Source organism: Saimiri boliviensis, chromosome 1 (genome assembly GCF_048565385.1).
Source record: "Saimiri boliviensis isolate mSaiBol1 chromosome 1, mSaiBol1.pri, whole genome shotgun sequence".
Taxonomy (NCBI): domain Eukaryota; kingdom Metazoa; phylum Chordata; class Mammalia; order Primates; family Cebidae; genus Saimiri; species Saimiri boliviensis.
Genome location: NC_133449.1, coordinates 234034031 through 234055172, shown reverse-complemented (window position 1 = coordinate 234055172; position 21142 = coordinate 234034031). Strand labels below are relative to the sequence as shown.

The window sequence follows — 21142 nt, the reverse complement described above, 5'->3', positions numbered from 1 at the left end:
GGACATCAGGCACTATGGAAGGCAGGTGTGTGGAACAGTGGGGGCAGGGGCAGAGTAATTGGTTAAAATCTTTTATATCAGATCTTTTACATAGAAAAGTTGAGATTCCAAGTTTCCTTCCACAACCTTCAACTGACTAGCAACCATTCCTCTTATCCCAAATCTCCAACCCAAAGCCAGGAACCTGAAGGTTTGTTTTCTACAGAAACTGCATCAGGGCCAGGTGTGGTGGCTCACGCCTATAATCCCAGCACTCTACTAAAAACACAAAAATTAGCTGGGTGTGGTGGTGGGTGCTTGTAATCTCAGCTACTAGGGAGGCTGAGGCAGATCACTTGAACCCAGGAGGTGGAGGTTGCAGTGAGCCAAGATTGTGCCACTGCCCTCCAGCATGGGTGACAGAGATTGACTCTGTCTCAAAAAAAAAAGAAAGAAAGAAAGAAAGAAAGAAAGAAAGAAAGAAAGAAAGAAAGAAAGAATGAAACTGCATCAGAGAAGCTTCAGACTGAGATGCAAAACAAAATAAAGGGTTAGGGTGATGAAACAGAAAATATTCACTAACTCAGTGGTATCAGCACCATGTTGTTAGAAACGCAAATTCTCCAGACCACCCCAAACTTACTTTGGACAGACTAAAATGGCTCCTAATGATCCTTACCATCTGGTATTTATGATTTTGTGTACTCTTCTTCTCTTTTTAGCTTGCTTCTAACCAATAGAATTTTTCAACACTGAGGATATTTCATTTCGCTGATTAGGTTAAAAGAGATTGTAACATTTTCTGTATTGCTAACAGACTTGCTGTATTCACTTCAGCTTGTATGCTTTGATGATGCAAACAGACATGTTGGAGAAGCCTCCACAGCAAGAAACTGAGGATGGCCACCAGCCAACCACCAGTGAGGAACTGAGGCCCTCAGCCAACCACCTTCAAGAAATTGAATTCTGCCAACAATCACATGAGCTTAAACATGAATTCTTCCCTAGCAGAACCTTCAGATGAGACCCCAGTCCTAACCAACACTTTGCTGCCGATCAACAAGCCTGTTAGCAGTCCCAACTAAGCCATGCCCGATTCCTGACCTACAGAAAGTAAGAGATAATAACTGTGTAACAGAGATAACTAACACACCTACTGAATCAGATTATTTGAGGGTAGGGCCCAGCAATTTGTGTTTTAACAATCCTTTCAGGTAATTCTGATGTAAACTAAGGTTTGAGAACAGCTGCATTAAACTTTGGAACTCTTCTTGCCCTATTTCCTAAATGTCATCAACCATGCATATAGTTTAGGGCAAGGGAAAAAGATTAGAGAACTGTTCTCTAAAAAATGGATTCTTGGGTTATATGAATCACAGGGAAGAATGACAGTCTTGTATCTCTCTTCCACTGGCATCCAGACAAAAACATATTGTTCTTTAGAGATTAGCAATCCAAAATTCTTTATTGAATTAAAAACATATACATAATACACACACACACACACACACACACACACACACATATATATATATATATATATATAGAGAGAGAGAGAGAGAGAGAGAAAGAAACAGAGAGAGAGAGAGAGAGAATATATTTGAAAATTATATCTAAGGTTACAGGACTGCAGACTGCAAGTCTGAGTTGAAAAATCTCTCCCAGCTGGGCATGGTTCCTTACACTTGTAACCCTTGCACTTTGGGAGGCTGAGGCAGGTGGAGTTTGAAAACAGCCTGGGCAACATAGGGAGATCCCATTTCTTAAAAATATTAAAAAATTAGCTGTGTGTGGTGGCATGTGTTTGTAGTCCCAGCTACTGAGAGATACTAGGGTGGGAGGATCACGTGAGCATGGGAGGTCGAGGATGCAGTGAACTGTGATTGTGCTAGTGCTCTCTAGCCTGGGTGACAGACAAGACCCTGCCTCAAAACAACAACAACAAACTCTCCCAGTAATTCTTACTGTGCATGGTATAAATTATTGTTCCTGGTGTGTTTGTAGCAAAGAAGGTAGGCATACCTTCTTTGTTGTATATGAATCAACATTCAGTTAATAATGTTTAACCTGAAGTGGTTGAACCTATTGTTTATGACAGAACTATCTCCAAGAACTATCAAAGGATACTTACCTTGTCCATACTGTGAAACACACAGTTCTTCATCTGACACAAAACAAATTAATGGCTATGTTTCTTTAATTTCTCTTATGTTAAAAGGGCTGAATGAGGTATCTAAAGAATCTGACATATTTCACCCCTGCTATCCTCGCCAAATATTCTTGCTGTGTCTGCTGTTTATCTTATCTCCTCTAATATAATAAACTAGAAGTCATAGACATGTGATATGAATATATTTCAAGATTATTGGATTCCCAAGTGGTGCCTTAACAAATATTGCTGAAATAGTAATATAAGTTAATGAATAACTACAAAAAGAAACAATATATCTGAAAGTTTAGAAATTGCCCGAAGTAGAGTGAATTGCTGGGCCTGATTTTGTAAATTTTAACCTAAATAATTACAGGATACAAACCTTTGCAGGTAGTTTTTAAGAAACGTCTTTTTCTGAAATTCTGAACTGTTTCATGTTCTTGGATATTAGTAGGTATGTGAATTTCTGACTCTGTTTTTTCTTTTATCTCTTCACAATTTCTTGTCATTATTTCATTTCCACTGATATTATTAGTTAATTCCTCATCTGAAACAAACATTTTACAATATCAGTGTTATTGTTCTCCTCTCCGGTTATACAACTAGAAAATAAACTTTCTACTTTTTTTAAGTTTCTTTTCCACACTGGACTGTTTAAGGAAATAGAAGCTTTTAAAAATGTTTTTACGTAACAGACAAAACGTTTGCTGGTTGCAGCTCTGATGGGAATACAGAAATAATTTAAGTGAAAAGATCTAACAATTTCCTGCTATGAAAATGTTGTTCATAGCAGGTGAACAGATGCTAAATAAGTATCATATTAAAAAGTACTATGTTGCCGGGCGTGGTGGCTCAAGCCTGTAATCCCAGCACTTTGGGAGGCCGAGGCGGGTGGATCACGAGGTCGAGAGATCGAGACCATCCTGGTCAACATGGTGAAACCCCGTCTCTACTAAAAATACAAAAAATTAGCTGGGCATGGTGGCGCGTGCCTGTAATCCCAACTACTTAGGAAGCTGAGACAGGAGAACTGCCTGAACCCAGGAGGCGGAGGTTGCGGTGAGCCAAGATCGTGCCATTGCACTCCAGCCTAGGTAACAAGAGTGAAACTCAGTCTCAAAAAAAAAAAAAAAAAAAAAAAAGTACTATGTTAAAAAGCAACAAAAGAGTGATAGAAATACTGTTTATTCAAGCAATGGGGAAAGGATTCCCTATTTAATAAGCGGTGTTAGGAAAACTGGCTAGCCGTATGCAGAAAACTGAAACTGGACCCCTTCCTTCCACCTTATACAAAAATTAACTCCAGATGGATTAAAGACTTAACTGTAAGACCTAAAATCATAAAAAACCACAGAAGAAAACCTAGGCAATATCATTCAGGACATAGGCATGGGCAAAGACTTCATGACTAAAACACCAAAAGCAATTGCCACAAAAGCCAAAATTGACAATTGAGATCTAATTAAGCTAAAGAGCTTCTGCACAGCAAAAGAAACTATCATCAGAGTAAACAGGTAACCTACAGAATGGGAGAAAATTTTTGCAATTTATCCATCTAACAAAGTGCTAATATCCAGAATCTACAAGAAACTTAAACAAATGTACAAGAAAAAAACAAAAAATTCCCATCAAAAAGTGGGCAAAGGATATGAACAGACACTTCTCAAAAGAAGACATTTATTCAGCCAACAAACATATGAGAAAAGCTCAGCATCACTGGTCATTAGGGAAATGCAAATCAAAACCACAATATGATACTATCTCATGACATTTAGAATGGCTATCATTAAAAAGTCAGGAAACAACAGAAGCTCGAGAGGGTGTGGAGAAATAGGAATGCTTTTACACTGTTAGTGGGAGTGTAAATTAGTTCAACCATCATGGAAGACAGTGTGCTGATTCCTCAAGGATTTAGAACCAGAAATACCATTTGACCCAGCAATCCCATTACTGGGTATATACCTAAAGGATTATAAATCATTCTACTGTAAAGATACATGCACATGTATGTTTATTGCAGCACTGTTTACAATAGCAAAGACCTGGAACCAACCTAAATGCCCATCAATGATAGACTGGATAACGAAAATGTGGCACATATATACCATAAAAAACTATGCAGCCATAAAAAAGAATGAGTTCATGTCCTTTGCAGAGACATGGATGAAGCTGGAAACCATCATTCTCAGCAAACTAACACAGGAACAGAAAACCAAACACTGTATGTTCTCACTCATAACTGGGAGTAGAATAATGAGAACACATGGACACAGGGAGGGAACATCACATACCAGGGCCTGTTGGGGAGTCGGGGACTAGGGGAGGGATAGCATTAGGAGAAATGCCTAATGTAGATGACGGGTTAATGGGTACAGCAAACCACCACAGCAAACCACCTTTGTAACAAACCTGCACATTTGGCACATGTATATCAAAATTTATAATATAATAAATAATAAAAATAATTTAAAAATACTGTTATTAACTTCAGTTAATATCAGCTTAGCAACCATCTTTGATAACATTGGTTTGACTTTCAAAGTAATCACTACTAGGCTTTGTGGCATCCCAAATCATGGCCCACATATCCTCATTCTTCACAGTTTGGGCATATGTTGAATAAAATTCAATTGGAAATTTCTATAAAAATAAGTAAATCTATAGGAAATGTGTACAGATTAAACAATATTACTAATACCTGGTTTGTGTGAAATTTCCTTCTTTTCTCTTCGACTAAGTTGTGAGATGTTGACCAAGTCTTTATTCACAGTGTCAGTGGAATGAGAATCTATATCATGTATAGTCTCACTTTCTAGGTTTTGTCTCCTTTTTTCGGCTTTAGTTGTTTCTATTACCTGAGAATGAACAACTATAGATAATGGCTCATTTGAATAACTTAATTTTTGGTCTTTGTCAATGTAATTCCTTTCAGTGTCACAATTCTTTGCCACCTCTTCCACAATATGTGTATCTGTTTCATTCATTACAAAAGTTGGTGCTCTGGGAATACAATCCTGTGGCTTTTTGAATAGCTCCACATGATTAGTCAACTTTGAAACCTCCTGTGTCGAAAATGTTCGCATACAAGCCAGGGAATTTTGCTCAGGATTGCCATGTGAGTGATCAAAAGAAGGTCCAAATATGCATTGTTCACAATTTGCAACACATTGTTCAGAAATAACTACATTATCTGAATCAGAAAAATTAACAGCTTCCTGTTTCGGAAGTGTGGTTAGGCTGACTGCTTTTACCTCATTTTCCTGTGAAAAATGATCTTCAGAAAGTAAAAACTGTTGAAAATCCATTTCTTTTCTATTTGTTAAATTCTCCTTAAAATTACAGTGGTTTTTGCAGCCTGTAGAACACATTACCTTTTTAGATATTACAGCCTTCTCAGAGGTGGAGAAATCATCATCATTATCAGAATTTCCCTTTACAAAGGATAGGAAAGCTTTTTCCCATGTGTTAAAGCTCTCATCTTTTTGGACCAATTTGCTGTTTTCATGAGACTTATAAAGGGTGTGGTGTTGTTCCTGGAGAGTGTGAGGCTGCTTATCCGTAGTAACAAGTGGTAACTTGATTTCTTTGTGTAATGAAAGTCCCGGGAAAGAAACAGCTTCAGTTTGGTCAACAGATTCTAATTCCAAGCATTGAACTTCTTGACTATCTGATAAATCCAGGTTTTGGATGTGTGTCTCTTTAGAGACTGAACAAACCTCAATATTGTTATCTAAGCCAGTTTTCAGGCTTGGCAGAGTTATGCCGGAAGGTTCACATGACTCTTCTGGAAGGTCACTAAGAGTTTGTGGAATATGCTGTTGATCAGTAACCAATCTGTTTATCCTCCTGGAAGGAAAGACAGCTAGTGTCTTTCTTGGATTGCAGTCTACATCATCTACTTGGGTCCTTTTACTTTGCATGTTTCTTCTTCCTATACCTTTAGGCAGGTTTGTGTTGGAATCTTTGACATCATAGATACTGCATTTTCTGAGTCCTGTAGAGTATATCTGCTTAAGAGTTGATTGTTTATGCTTGGATTTACCAAATTTTGTATTTTTGGAAACTTTTTGGTAATATTCATATACATCTTCTTTATTTATATTTATAAATAAACTCTCTTTGCTTTCTTTATTGACTTTTACAAGTTCTTGCTTCTGTCTGTTGTAATTTTCATTACAAACATGGCAAATGTGACTTCTAGAACTGAATTTTGGTTTCTATAAAAAAAAAATAGTTAGCTTAATTTTAAGTAGTACTATATCAACTCAATCTGGATTACTGATAATCAACCTCTTTGATTCAAACTATAATTTTAAATCCAATCTAACTACAGATCCTGCTGGGATATAACCAACTTGATATTTCAGAAATGTAGACTCATAGAAAAAAGGCAAATGTAATAAATTTAGACTCTGTATGTACACTAATCTTTATTTTCTACTGTAGATTATAATTCCTTCTTGCCAGTACTTTAGCATTATTAATCTTATTAAACATAATAAAATCTTAATCTATTTAATTTTTATAGACTTTTAAACTATTCAAATCAGTTTCCTTTACAAGGAAACTCTGTGCTGTTGTACATCTTCTATGTCTAGTGGGTTGGTGCTATTTCTTTGAGTTATAAACAAAAAGAAAAAATCAAAGAAAACAGATTCCAGTGGTCAGACTCTAGACTTTACAAGGAAACTTTACACAAATGCTTTAGAAACACTCTCCTCTCCCAATTGTTACATAGGTAGAACTAGAATTAGGAGTTTCTTCTTCTGGTATCTGGGAGAACTATGGGATGGAAGCAGAAAAATTGACTTAAAAACAGGAAGATAGGTATGTTTTTCAACCGGTCTTTTTGAAAAAAATATTATGGGCTGCTAAGATTAAAAGAGGAACACTGCTTCCTCTCTTTCACCACAACTCAAGTACCAGATGGAGAGTAGCTGCCCACCATGTAAAGTTTGAAGAGATGGGCTAATACCTTTGACTCCTGTACTATGCTTAGGCCACAGGAAATTAGACATGGTTGATAAACCATAGGCTCCATAAAGAGAAACAGGAAGGAAATGGTTACCAATATATTCATGTGCCCAGATATGCTACAAACTAATAGCCCAGAACCCTTTGATTCTCATGCAATTATTCCAGTGTCTTAAAAGTACATGTGAAGTCACTACTACTGATGCTTCAGCAGTTTTTCTCTTCCCTTTGATGATCTATAAAACAAGAAGAAGTTACATCCCTATAACAATGTTTATTACTAAGCATAGATATACCTTGTGTTGGTATACATCCTCTATGTCTAGTGGGTCAGTGCTATTCCTTTGAGCTGTAAACAAAAAGAGAAAATCAATGAAAACAGCTTCTAGTGGTTAGATTTTAGACTTCTAAAACCCACAAGTCCTTTGTCATGAGAAACTAAGTTGAATAAGTGTAATTATGCAAACATTTTATATTAAAATAATACACAGGTATAAATTCTGAGGTGGTGATATTTGGTGAGGTAGCTATATTATTTTCCCTTTGCCACTGAGTTCCCATAATGTACCAGGTACTGTGTTGAGATAGTTTACATATATTAACTTTAGTCCTCACATTAACAATCCTATAGGTAAACAGGTAGATGGGTAGATATTACAAACCCAAATTTACAGATAAGAAAATTAGGAATTTTAATTTACCCTATAAGCTTTATAGCATGTGAGGTTATAAAGTTAGGACTGAACCCTTGTCCTACCTCAAAGTAGATGTATTTTACTTTAAGATAGAAAAGCAGTCTGGGATTGCAGTCTACATCATCTAGTTGGGTCCTTTTATGTTGTGTACCTTTAGGCAAATTTGTGTTGGAATCTTTGACTTTATAGAGATTGCATTTTCTGAGTCCTATAGAGTATATCTGGTTAAGAGTTGATTGTTCATGCTTGGATATATTTTATAAGAGGAAAGTTCTTTATTCATCATTCCCATACTTGAAAGCTCTTCATCTGGAATTTAAAAATGAATACTGCTTTTATTTCTTTAAGTAAACTAATATTCTTTACTTACATACAAATACTCTTTAAGTAAACTAATTTTGCATTCATATTGAAAAATAGGCTGATAATTACTAATGGAATCTGTAAAATCAAACTTAAGAAATATTCAAACCATCTAGTGAAGCATGATAATGCAACCCAGCTTAGTAAATTCTCTCACAAAGGAAGAGTGGGATCTTAGCCCTATGGAGAAATGTTTGGGATTCCTTTACAGGAAAGAAATTTAATTGGCTAGGGAAAGGTTAAAAGTGGGCACTGGTGAACGGGAGACTCTGGATTTAGAGAAAGGACTAGAATGCTGCAGAAAGCATTCCCAAAAGAGCAAAACAATGCATATTGTAATTATTTAAAATAGAGAAGTCAAGCAGTTAAGCAGATCATCAAAGCAATAATTTAAAAGAACACTTTTGCCTCCAACTGAACAGTTTATTTGCAATTTTTCATATAGCTTAAAATGTTAATATGATTATTTTAACAATTTATCTCAATGAGTTTTTATAGATTTGTCTTCAACAAGTTACTGTCTGTCTCACTTCTCATGCAATTTGGCCACTAAGAAGGAAGGCTTTTGCTCTAATGAACCGCTAATTAATTGCCTCCTGGTGGCCTTCAATTATCAATGAAGTTTTCTCTTTACTGTAAAAGTACAGTATTTTGATCCAGGACTTAGTTCTTAGTTAATACCATTCAGATAGCTACATTTCTTGATCAAGTATATGATTCATAAAATAAGTGGCCATTAGAGCTAAAGAAAAACTAGTCTCATGACTGGTTATTGTTAGATTGCTCAATTGCACCTAATTTTCAGTAACAGACACACCCAACAATAATTGGAAGAACTGTTTTATATTAAATAGAACCCAGCTGGGAAGGAGATTGATATGGTTTGGCTATGCCCCCAAACAAATCTTATCTTGAATTGTATCTCTCATAATCCCCACATGTCATGGGAAAGACCCAGTGGGAGGTAATTAAATCATGAGGGCAGATTTTTTCCATGCTGTTTTCATGATAATGAATAAGTCTCATAACATCTGATGGTTTCATAAAGGGCAGTTCCCTTGCACTTCTCCTTGCTGCTGCCATGTGAAGAAGGATGTGTTTGCTTCCCCTTCCGCCATGATTGTCAGTTTTCCAATGACTCCCCAGTGTTGTGGAACGGAGAGTCAACTAAACCTCTTTCCTTTATAAATTACACAGTCTCAGGTATGCCTTTATTAGCAGCGTGAGAACCAACTAACACAGAGATGTACTTTAAATTTCCTTTAAAACCATTTAGATCAGGAAAAGATCTTTTCTAATAGACTTATCAAAGGGTTCGTGTTGAGACTTAATCATTAATCAAGATAGATATATAGTATCTGTCATGTTATCCTCTTGGACATGAAGGTTATGTGTCTTTTTAAATGTACTTATAGGTTCTGAGCATTCTTTTATCACATTCTTCATCGTAATTCCTTGATATCCCTGTTTCTTATTCATTTTGTATTATTAGGCTCTAGCACTATTTAGTGTTTGACACATAGCAACCCTAATAGAATGAATGAATGAATGAATATCCACAGAAAATAAATTCCAGTGGGGGTGAGTTAGCATCTGTTGTTTTGCCTGCCCAGCACATATCCTGATAGGAAGCTCTCTGAAGAGAGAGTCCATTGATTCCTGTTGCCTAGATCCCTGGAGCTGCTTTTATTTCTGATTTTTCCAAGGTCTGGATCTTCAGCTTTTCCTTTGATTCCTGAGTTGTTCTGTCAAGAAACTCCCTTTTCCGCCCTAAGTTGATTACTTGCCACCAAAGAACTTTGAATTTATATTTGTATCAAAGAAGTGGCAACAGGCACAGCTGTATTATTTGTCCCTAGGAAGACACAAAGCTTTTGCAGAGGATGGGTTTCCACTGCCAGCCTAAATTTTAGCATCAAGGGAGAACTAGAGGATTTGTAGGGAGGCCCACTCACTTTATGGTTGGAAGGATTTTCAGACTACACTTTCCTGTGCACACAAGGGGAATTACAAATGTAGATGACTTTGTTGTTAAAGATAATAATATATAAAAACCTTTGGGAGAAAATACCTGTTGGGGAAATTTTTATTGAAATACAGTTTAATAAACAGGAATGAAGCATATATGCATCTCTTGAATGGAATTTGTTTTTGTTTTTGTTTCAGAGGACTGACACAATATTTGTTCAACAAATATTTGTAGAATGCCCACTATGTATAAGACACTTTAATATTAATCAGTAGACAAAACAAAGATCCTTTCCTTAATGGAGCTTAGATTCTGGAGGAAAAAGACAGAAAATAAAAAATAAGTCAACTGTCTAATGTGTTAGGTGATAAGTGCTATGGGGAAAGTCTTAGCAGAGCAGGGTTAGAAGGAATGGAGTGAGTGTAATGATTCTAAAACTATATCCACAGATTTTGTGAAACTCCTCCCTTTTTTCTTTCTTTTTTTTTTTAAGAAACGGGGTCTCGATATGTTGTCCAGACTGAAGTGCAGTGGCTATTCACAGGCACGATCCCACTACTGATCATCACGGAGTTTTGACCTGCTCAATTTCTTACCTGGGCCAGTTCACCCCTCCATAGGCAACCTGGTGGTCCCCTGCTCCTGGGAGGTCACCATAATGATGCCAAACTTGTGTGTGCACTTGATAGGCATAGCTTACTACAGCCCAAAACTCCTGGGCCCAAGCGATCCTCCCACCCCGGCCTCCCAAGTAGCTAATACTATGGGCAGGTGCCACTGTGCCCAGTGAAACTCCTCCTGGTGAAACTCTTCCCTTTAAGAGGTGGAGCTTAATCCTGTTCCCTTTGAGTGTGGGCCAGACTTAGTGACTCACTTCTAACAAAGAAAATATGGCAAAGTGATGACATATTACTTTTGAGATTATGTTATGAAAAGACTGGCTTTTGTCTTAAGTACATTCTCTTTCTCTTAGGTCACCTGCTCTGAGATAGCTGCCAGGTTGTCAGCAGCCTAATGGAGAAGCTAATGTGGCAAGTAGCTAATGCCTTCAGCTAACAACCAGCAATGATCTGAGGCCTGCCAACAATCATTTGTGAATTTGAAATGGGATCTTCCTGTCCTAGTTGCAACTTGAGATGACTACAACCTGTGAGAGACTCTAGTCTAGAACCACTCAGTTAAAGTACTCCCAGAATCCTGACCCTCTGAAACTGTATGAGATAAAACATGTTTGTTGTTTTAAGCTGCTAAATATTGGGATTCATTGTTACATGGTAATAGATAACTAATACAGTGAAGTTAGAAAGGGGGCAGTTGTAGTATTAAATAGGGTGGTCTAGGCCTCATTGAGAAGGCGATATTTGAACTAAGACTTGAAGGAGGTGGGGAGACATATCTGAGGGAAGCCAAGGAGGCTGGCATGATTGGAGTTGAGTAATGGCAGTAGAGAGTAGTAGTAAAAGGGGTTAACCAGTAGGGTGGCCAGCTTATACAGGAACTTCTAGGCCAGGCGTCCCCAAACTATGGCCCGCGGGGCCGCATGCGACCCCCTGAGGCCATTTATCCACCCCCCCGCCGCACTTCAGGAAGGGGCACCTCTTTCATTGGTGGTCAGTGAGAGGAGCACAGTATGTGGCTGCCCTCCAACGGTCTGAGGGACAGTGAACTGGCCCCCTGTGTAAAAAGTTTGGGGACGCCTGTTCTAGGCTATTGTAAGAATACTGGCTTTCCTTCTAGATTAAAGGGAGAGCCATTGCAGAGTTCTGAGCATACGAACATACAGATGTTACCAAAAAATTGAACAAATGTATTAGAGAGTATAAAGAATATGTCATGTATTTAAATTATGTTTACATAATTTTTTATTGATAACTACAGATCAAGTACTTTTGTTGTTTAACTTAATAGAGTAGTGGATGCGAGGGCAAAACTATAGCTATAAGAAAAGATTCTTAGGGAATGAATATAAATAATCCTGAACATTTTCACTGAAAATTATATAACCAAATTTAATTTGTATAATATCGTGTTATTTAGTCAAAGGATTTTGGGAAAAAGAAAATTTATAAGATTTCTTAACTGTTTGCAATGTACAACCTGCAGAAAAGGATTACCTTTCTTTTTCCTTTTATCTTATGTGCATTTGCAAACAAGTCAGTGTGATTTATTAAAAGAATGAAGCAAAGACACTACTGGATGGATTTTCTCAACAATCATGAGAAAAATAAATTTAATTCTTTAATTCTAAATTAAATTTCTGTAACTTACTGATATGACAAATAGCTATAATGGGACAGTTTATTCTTACCCAATGTAAGGCATTTTTGATGTTTAGGGATGTATCTCTCAAGGAGACGCTTCATACATGAATCTTTGGCCTCATCCAAAGCACATTTTCCATCACCATTTCTAAATAATGGGTCAGCTCCATTCAAAAGAAGTAACTCTGCCACCTAGAAAAAAAAGTTGTTCATGTAAGGGAACCCAGACTCAAGGTATATAACAGTAAATGTGTGCTGGCAGACAGCTCTAAGAAACATCAAATATCTCTTTCAAAAACACAGTTTGGATTTATCTATAAATCCTCATCCAATAAAAAAAGAATTAATGTAGTTGCTACTGAATTTTAATTTGTTGATACATGAGTTTATTCTTACTATAAAAAGACTAAAAAAAGAATGAAAGGGAGAAAGAAAAAAGAAGGAGGGAAGAGAAGAAAGGCAGAAGGAGGTAAGGGGGATGGAAGGTAGGAAAGCAGGCAAGCAGAAAGGCAGGAGGCAAGAAAGGTTGAGGTAGAAATGTCTGTGGCTCAGCCGCTAGCGAAATGAAGTTAGCAAATACACCAAGAATTAGGACTGGGTTATGTTGTAGTAAATATAATTTAACAAGTTCCAGGAGATAATTACATCTTCCATCTATACCTGTACGCTGCTGCTCTGCCTCAGACTAGGGTTGGGGAAAAAGTGGTCCGTCTGTTACTACTTCTCAAATAACCTCCCCTATGCAGCTCTCCTGAGCTCCCCCAATGCCCCACCACCCACTGCTGCCCAGAGAAAAACAACTTCTCCCTCCTTTCACAGACATATTACTGCTCAATATACTCTATATTATACCTGTTTCTTTCATAACTGTCCTACTGTACTCTTTCTTGGGAATGAAACTATGTTTTTCTAAAAATAATTTATTAGTTTTCAACAGGAAATTAATGAATATGGTTCAAAATACAGAAGGCTCAGAAGAAAATACAATGTAAAATAAGTTTCACTCCTCTACCCCTGTCCTATTATTTTTTCCTGTGTCAGGAAAAAATAGTTTATTCTGAATTTTTCCAACAATAGTCTAGTCCAACAGGTATGTATGTATGTATGTATGTATACATAATATGTATGCATATATATTTTCTTACACAAGTGGTCATATAGTGTATACACTCTGTAGTTTGCCTTCTTTCCCCCACCTCCCAGCAAAAGTCCTTGGAGACTGTTCCGTTATCAGTGTAGACTACACTTCCTCATTCTTTTCAGCAGCTAAATAATAGTTTACTATATGTATGTACTGTAATTTATTTCACCAATACCCTATTAATGAATGTTTAAGTTGCTTCAAAGCTTTTGCTACAGATATATGTCTTTATATTCCCAAAGACTATCTTAGTATCTTACATAAAGTAAATATTAAAAAGTATTGTTTAGTAAAGAATGACTACAGGGCAGGAAGGATATGGTGAGTAGGCTTTAAGTAACATTACACTAAAAGAAGCCTAAATTTCCATGTTTGTTGTCTGGAATGAGAGGAAGGATATTAATTTCTATATAGTATATGTACCTAAAATTTAAAAATATGTGTATATTTCCTTTTACAAGAAAGCATCCTAGCCTACTAAAATAGTTTGAATCTTTCTCTCTTACCTTTGATATTACCTAGTTTATATTATTCACAAACACAACAGGTACACTTTTCCCATCTTCCTGTAACAGTAAAATGATTATCACAAATTTACATTATGTTGCCTTTTTTTTTTTGGAGACAAGAGTCTCACTCTGTTGCCCGGGCTGGAATACAGTGGCATGATCTTGGCTCACTGTAACCTCTGCCTCCCAGATTCAACCAATACTTGTGCCTCAGCCTCTCAGGTAGCTTGGAAAAGGTGTGTGCCACCACGCTTGGCTAATTTTTGTATTGTTAGTAGAGATGGGGTTTCATCTTGTTGGCCAGGCTGGTCTCAAACTCCTGACCTCAAGTGATCCACTTGCCTTGGCTTCCCAAAGTGTTGAGATTACAGGTGTGAGCCACTGCACCTAGCCACTGTGTCAGGCTTTTAAAGACGATATATATCTTTCTTTCAAGACAATAACTAGGTAGTCTCAAGTATACTGCATCTCTTTTAAAACTGCTTTTTAATTACTTCATACTGAGATCTGTGTGTATGTATGTGTGTATGTCCCTTTAGTGTATTGTTAATTCATGTTTGAAATCATAAAAGCAACATTTGCACATTGCCAAAAAAGTTAAAAATTACAGAAAGATATTAAGTGGAAAGTAAAAGTCCCTCCTACACTTATTTTGGTAGGCTGAAAATGCCCCCTCATCCACCCCCACCAAAAGATATCCATGTCTTCATCTCTAGAACCCGTAAATATCAGCTTTATTTGGAAAAAAAATCTTTGCAAATATGATTAAGGATTTTGAGATCAGGGGCTTATCTTCAATTATCTCAGTGAGGCTTAAATACCATCACAAGTATCCTTAAGAAAGAAGCTGAGCGAGATTTTATATGTACATACGGAGGAAAAGGTTATGTGAAGTCAAGGGAGAGGATGAAGTGATGCAGGTAAAATCAAGGAAGGCCGCCAGCCACTAGAAGCTGAAAGAGGCAAGTAACAGATTATCCTCTACAGCCTTTGGAGGGAGTCAAGCCCCACTGATACCTTGATTTTAGTCTAGTGATTCTGATTTTGGATTTCTAGTCTCTAGAGCTGTGAGAGAATAAATTTCTGCTGCTTTAAGCCACCCAGTTTGTGCTAATAGGTTATAGCTGTCATAGGAAACCTATACAGATTTGGGTTGCAGAAAGTGGGGTGCTACTGTAACAAATACCTTAAAATGTGGAAGTGGCTTTGAAACTGGAAAGCCTGGATTGTCTTGAACAGATATTAGTAGGCATATTGATGTTAGGCCGGGCATGGTGGCTCACACCTGTAATCCCAGCACTTTGGGAGGCCAAGGCAGGCGGTTCACCTGAGGTCAGGAGTTTGAGACCAGCCTGGCCAACATGGCAAACCCCCGTCTTTATTAAAAATACAAAAATTAGCCAGGCATGGTGGTGGGTGCCTGTAATCCCAGCTATTCAGGAGGCTTAGGCAGGAGAATCACTTGAACCCAGGTGGCAGAGGTTGCAGTGAGCTGAGATCAAGTCACTGCATACCAGAGTGGGGCTCCATCTCAAAAAAAAAAAAAAAAAAGAAAGAAATATTGATGTTAGAGATCCTACCAGTGAGACTCAGGAGGAGCACATTAGAGAGAACCTGTATCACCTTAGATAGTGCATATATCATCATGAACAGAATGTTGGTGAAAAAAATGAACATTAAAGGCATTATTGGCAAGGGCTCAGAAGGAAATGTAGAATATGTTTTTGGAAGCTAGAGAAAAGGAGGTCTTTGCTACATAGTGCCAGAAAGCCTTGGTCCTACAAGTTGTGTGAAAAGCAGAACTTGTAAGTGATAAACTTAAATGTCTAGCTGAGGTGATTTTCAAGTGAAGCACTGAAAGTGCAACCTAGTTTCTTCTTGGTGATTATAGTACAATGTGAGGAGAAAAAGATAAATTGAAGAAAGAACTGTTAGGCAAAAAAGAACCAGAACTTGATGATTTGGGAACTTCTGTCCATCAGGATTGGAAATAAATGGTAAAACTTGGAGATTCCTGTAAGAAAAGTGTGCTTTGTAGAAAGGCCAAGGGTGTAGCTGGAAAATCTCTGCTAATGCTGAAGAGAGTAGGAATGTGATTCATACACCCATTCAACCATCTCAACAGAAGCCAGGTGGGCCTGTGGAAAGATCTGTGAAAAACACTGTTGTCTAATGGCATGAATCCCTTTGACATATATGGAAAACTTACAAGGTTTCTTGAAAATGCTGTCTGCAAAAGCACTGCATCTTAGACTGAAAGAGACAGAATGAAATGAAAGACTGCCAAAATTTTAGAGACAGTAAATAGGTTAATAAAACTACTCACCTGTAAATGTATGCTACCCTTCAATAGAAAAGAAAGGGCAGTACCAGGAATAGAGAGTTAGCATGGAGTGAAGAGTAGCAGATGGCTGTGATATAACAGAGGCAGACTAGTCAGAAGTTTAGGAGATTAGGGAATAGTCAAAGAGAGCTTGGCTAAAACTAGTCCATCTTGGTGGTTCAGAAGAATGTTGTGTATATACAAGGCAATGTCCTTTGAGGAAATGCTGAAGAGGAAACTTCTGAGTTACTGTTCCTTGGCTAAATGTAGGCCAAACTCAAAACTCCCCAAAGAATGAACACAGTCTATAAGTCACACCAGATCCAACAGTAAAATGTAAAAATCTTTCTGATTCAGGAAGATTAAACACAACCCCTAACCAATCAGTATTTTACTAATAAATGGTCTTGAACCAAGGGTATTCTGTTGGAAACCAGGATAAAGATAAAAACAAGAAAAACACAATTTTGCAAAGAGGGTTCACAAAGCTGCACACTGTGAGGGAAACAGACTTACAACTCATCAAACAAATAAAAAAGCAACCCAAGTTGGGCATGTGGGCTGGAGGTACTCAGCATCCATAGTTGCTATCACCCATTATGTTAAATGTCCAGTTTTGGCTGGATGCAGTGGCTCATGCCTGTCCCAGTGATTTGGAAGGCTAAAGCAGGAAGATGACCAGAGGCCAGCAGTTCTAAATCAGCCTGGGTAACACAGCAAGATTCCATCTCTACAAAAAATAAAAGTAAAAATAATTTTTTGAAAAGCTGGGTGTGGTGGTGGATGCCTATTGTCCCAACTACTTAGGAAGCTAAGGCAGGAGGATCATCTGTGCCCAAAAACTTGAGGCTGCCATGAGCTATGATCACATCACTGCACTCTAGCCTGGGCAACAGAATGAGACTCTATCAAAAGAGAGAGAGAGAGAGAGAGAGAGAGAGAGAGAAAGAGAGAGGCAAAGAGAGAGAGAAAGAGAGAGGCAGGAAGAAAGAAAGAGAGACAAAGAAAACCCACTAAAGTATGACCCATACACAAGATAAAAAGCAGTGGCAGAAACTGCTTTGAGAGGGTCTATATTTGCAGAAAAATACTCTAAAACAGCTATTATAAATATGTTCAAAGAGCTGATGAAAGCCATGTTTAAAGAATTAAGAAAAAATATGGTGATAATGATTTATAAAATAAAGAATATTAGTAAACAGAAAGTATAAAAAAATCAAATGGAAATTCTGGAATTCAAAAGTATAATAACTGAAAAGAAAAATTCACCAGAGGCCTCAGCAGAAGGTTTAAGCTGGCAGAAGAAAAGAATCAGTGAATTTGGAGACAGATTAATAAATATTACACAGTCAGAAGAACAGATGTTTAAAAGAATGAAGAAAAATGAATAGAACATCAGAGAAATATGGGACACCATTAAGCATAACAATATATACATTACAGGAGTTCCAGAAAGACAGGAGGGAGAAAAAGAAGCAGGAAAAAAATGATCAAAGAAATAATAGCTGAAAATTTCCCAAATTTGATGTAAAGCATTAATGTACACATCTAAGAAGCACAACATACTCCAAAAAGGATAAACACAAAGGGATACGCATCTAGACATAATCAAAGCTAAAATGTTAAAAGTCAAAGATAAAATGATGAAAGCAGCAAAAGAAAAAGAACTTATCATTTAGATGGGAACTCCAATAAAAGTAGCATTTCACTTATTAGAAACAATGAGGTCCACAGACAATGGGATAAGACAGTCAAAATGCTGAAAAAAAAAAAAACTGTCAACCAAGAATCTTATATCTAGCCAAACTATCTTTTAAAAATGAAGGCAAAATAAAGACATATATAGATAAATAAAAGACAAAAGCTGATAGAATTTATTGGTAGAAGACCTGCTTTAAAGGAAATACTAAAGGTAACTGGGCTGAAAGCAAGTGACAGCAACTCAAATCACATGAAAAAGCACACAAGTCATGGTAATTATACAGATAATTATGGGAGATAATATGATTGTATATTTATTTTCTCTTATTCCCTTAACTCATTTAAAAAGCAATGGCATAAAACAATATGCATATAAATATTACATTTATAAATGTTATATACTTGACAATAATACCATAAAAGAGGCAGAACAAATCTGTGAAGAAAGTCAATGATAGTTTGATGGGGATAGCATTGAATCTATAAATTACTTTGGTTGGTATGGCCATTTTCACAATATTGATTCTTCCTAACCATGTTCATGGAATGTTTTTCCATCGTTTGTGTCCTCTCTTATTTCTGTGAGCAGTGGTTTCTAGTTTTCCTTGAAGAGGTCCTTCATGTCCCTTGTTAGTTGTATTCCTAGGTATTTTATTCTGTTTGTAGCAATTGTGAATGGGAGTTCACTCATGATTTGGATCTCTTTATGTCTGCTGTTGGTGTATAGGTATGCTTGTGATTTTTTCATATTGATTTTGTATACTGAGACTTTGCCGAAGTTGCTATCAGCTTAAGGAGATTTGGGGCTGAGACGATGGGGTCTTCTAAATACACAATTCATGTCATCTGCAACTAGAGACAATCTGACTTCCTCATTTCCTAACTGAATACCCTTTATTTCTTTTTCTTGACTGATTGCCCTGGCCAGAACTTCCAATACTATGTTGAATAGGAATGATGAGAGAAGGCATCCTTGTCTTGTGGCAGTTTTCAAAGGGAGTGTTTCCAGCTTTTGGCCGTTCATTATGACATTGGCTGTGGGTTTGTAATAAATAGCTCTTATTATTTTGAGATAAATTCCATCAATACCTAGTTTATTGAGATTTAGCATAAAGGGTGGCTGAATTTTGTTGAAGGCCTTCTCTGCATCTATTGAGTTAATTACGTGGTTTTTGTCTTTCATCTGTTTATGTGATTGAATTATGTTTTTAGATTTGTGGATGTTGAACCATCCTTGCATCCCAGGGACAAAGCCAATTTGATCATGATGGATAAGCTTTTTGATGTGCTGTTGGATTTGGTTTTCCCATATTTTATTGAGGATTTTTGCATCAATGTTCATCATGGATACTGGCCTGAAATTTTCTTTTTCAGTTGTGTCTCTGCCAGGTTTTGGTATCAGAATGATGTTGGCCTCATAAAATGAGTTAGGGAGACTTCCCTCTTTTTGTATTATTTGGAATAGTTTCAGAAAGAATGGTACCAGCTCCTCCCTATAGCTCTGGTAGAATTTGGCTGTGAACCCGTCTGGTCCTAAGTTTTTATTGGTTGGTAGGCTATTAATTGCTGCCTCAACTTCAGACCTTGTTATTGGTCTACATAGGGATTCAACTTCTTCCTGGGTTAGTCTTGGGAGGGTGTAAGTGTCTAGGAATTTATCAATTTCTGCTAGATTTACTGTCTTATTTGCATAGAGGTGTTTGTGGTAATCTCTGATGGTAGTTTGTATTTCTATGGGATTGGTGGTGATATCCTCTTTATCATTTTTTATTGCATCTATATGATCCTTCTCTCTTTTCTTCTTTATTAGTCTGGCTAGCAGTCTATCTATTTTGTTGATCTTTTCAAAAAAACAGTTCCTGGATTTGTTGATTTTTTTGAATTGAAAAAAACTACCTTAAACTTCATATAGAACCAAAAAAAGAGCCTGCATAGACAAGACAATCCTCAGCAAGACCAAAAAAAATCCCCCAAAGCTGGAGGCATATCACACTACCTGCCTTCAAGCTCTAGTACAAGGCTACTGTAATCAAAACAGCATGGTACTGGTACCAAAACAGATATATAGACCAATGGAACAGAACAGAGGCCTCAGAAGTAATGCCATTCAACTACAACCATCTGATCGGTGACAAACCTGACAAAAACAAGCAACAGGGAAAGGATTCCCTATTTAATAAGTGGTGATGGGAAAACTGGCTAGTCATATGCAGTAAACTGAAACTAGACCCTTCCTTACACTTTACACAAAAATTAACTCCAGATGGATTAAAGATTTAAACATTAGACCTAAAACCATAAAAAACCTAGAAGAAAACCTAGGCAATACCAGTCAGGACATAGGCCTGGACAAGGACTTCATGACTAAAACACTAAAAGCAATGGCAACTAAAGCCAAAGTTGACAAATGGGATCTAATGAAACTAAAGAGCTTCTGCAAAGCAAAAGAAACTATCATTAGAGTGAACTGGCAACCAACAGAATGGGCAATTTTTTTTTGCAATCTACCCATCTGACAAAGGGCTAATATCCAGAATCTAAAAAGAACTTAAAGAAATTTACAAGAAAAAAACAAACAACCCCATCAAAAAGTGGGTGAAGGATACGAATAGACACTTCCCAAAAGAAGACATTTATGTGGCCAACAAATATATGAAAAAAAGCTCATCATCACTGGTCATTAGAGAAATGTTAATCAAAACCACAGTGTGATACCATATCACACCAGTCAGAATGGCAATCATTAAAAAATCAGGAGTCCACAGACACTGGAGAGAATGTGGAGAAATAGGAACACTTTTACACTGTTGGTAGGAGTCTAAATTAGTGTAACCATTGTGGAAGACAGTGTGGCGATTCCTCAAGGACCTAGAACTAGAAATATCATTTGACCCAGCAATCCCATTACTGGGTATATACCCAAAGGATTATAAATCATTCTATTATAAAGACACATGTACACATACGTTTACTGCAGCACTGTTCACAATAGCAAAGACTTGTAACCAACCCAAATGCCCATCAATGACAATCTGGATAAAGAAAATGTGGCACATATACATCATGGAATACTAT

General features: G+C 37.0%; 1 protein-coding gene across 1 annotated transcript in view; it reads right to left on the bottom strand.

Annotated features, from left to right (window-relative positions):
• Positions 1–21142, bottom strand: part of ANKRD31 (ankyrin repeat domain 31) — a 188008-nt gene that overhangs the window by 79023 nt on the left and 87843 nt on the right. Inside the window, exons 12-15 of the mRNA XM_074384703.1 lie at positions 12441–12585; positions 7402–7454; positions 4830–6348; positions 2514–2678 (exon numbers count right to left, since the gene is read on the bottom strand). Of these exons, the coding sequence (XP_074240804.1) occupies positions 2514–2678; positions 4830–6348; positions 7402–7454; positions 12441–12585 (1882 nt within the window). The remainder of the gene's footprint in view (positions 1–2513; positions 2679–4829; positions 6349–7401; positions 7455–12440; positions 12586–21142) is intronic.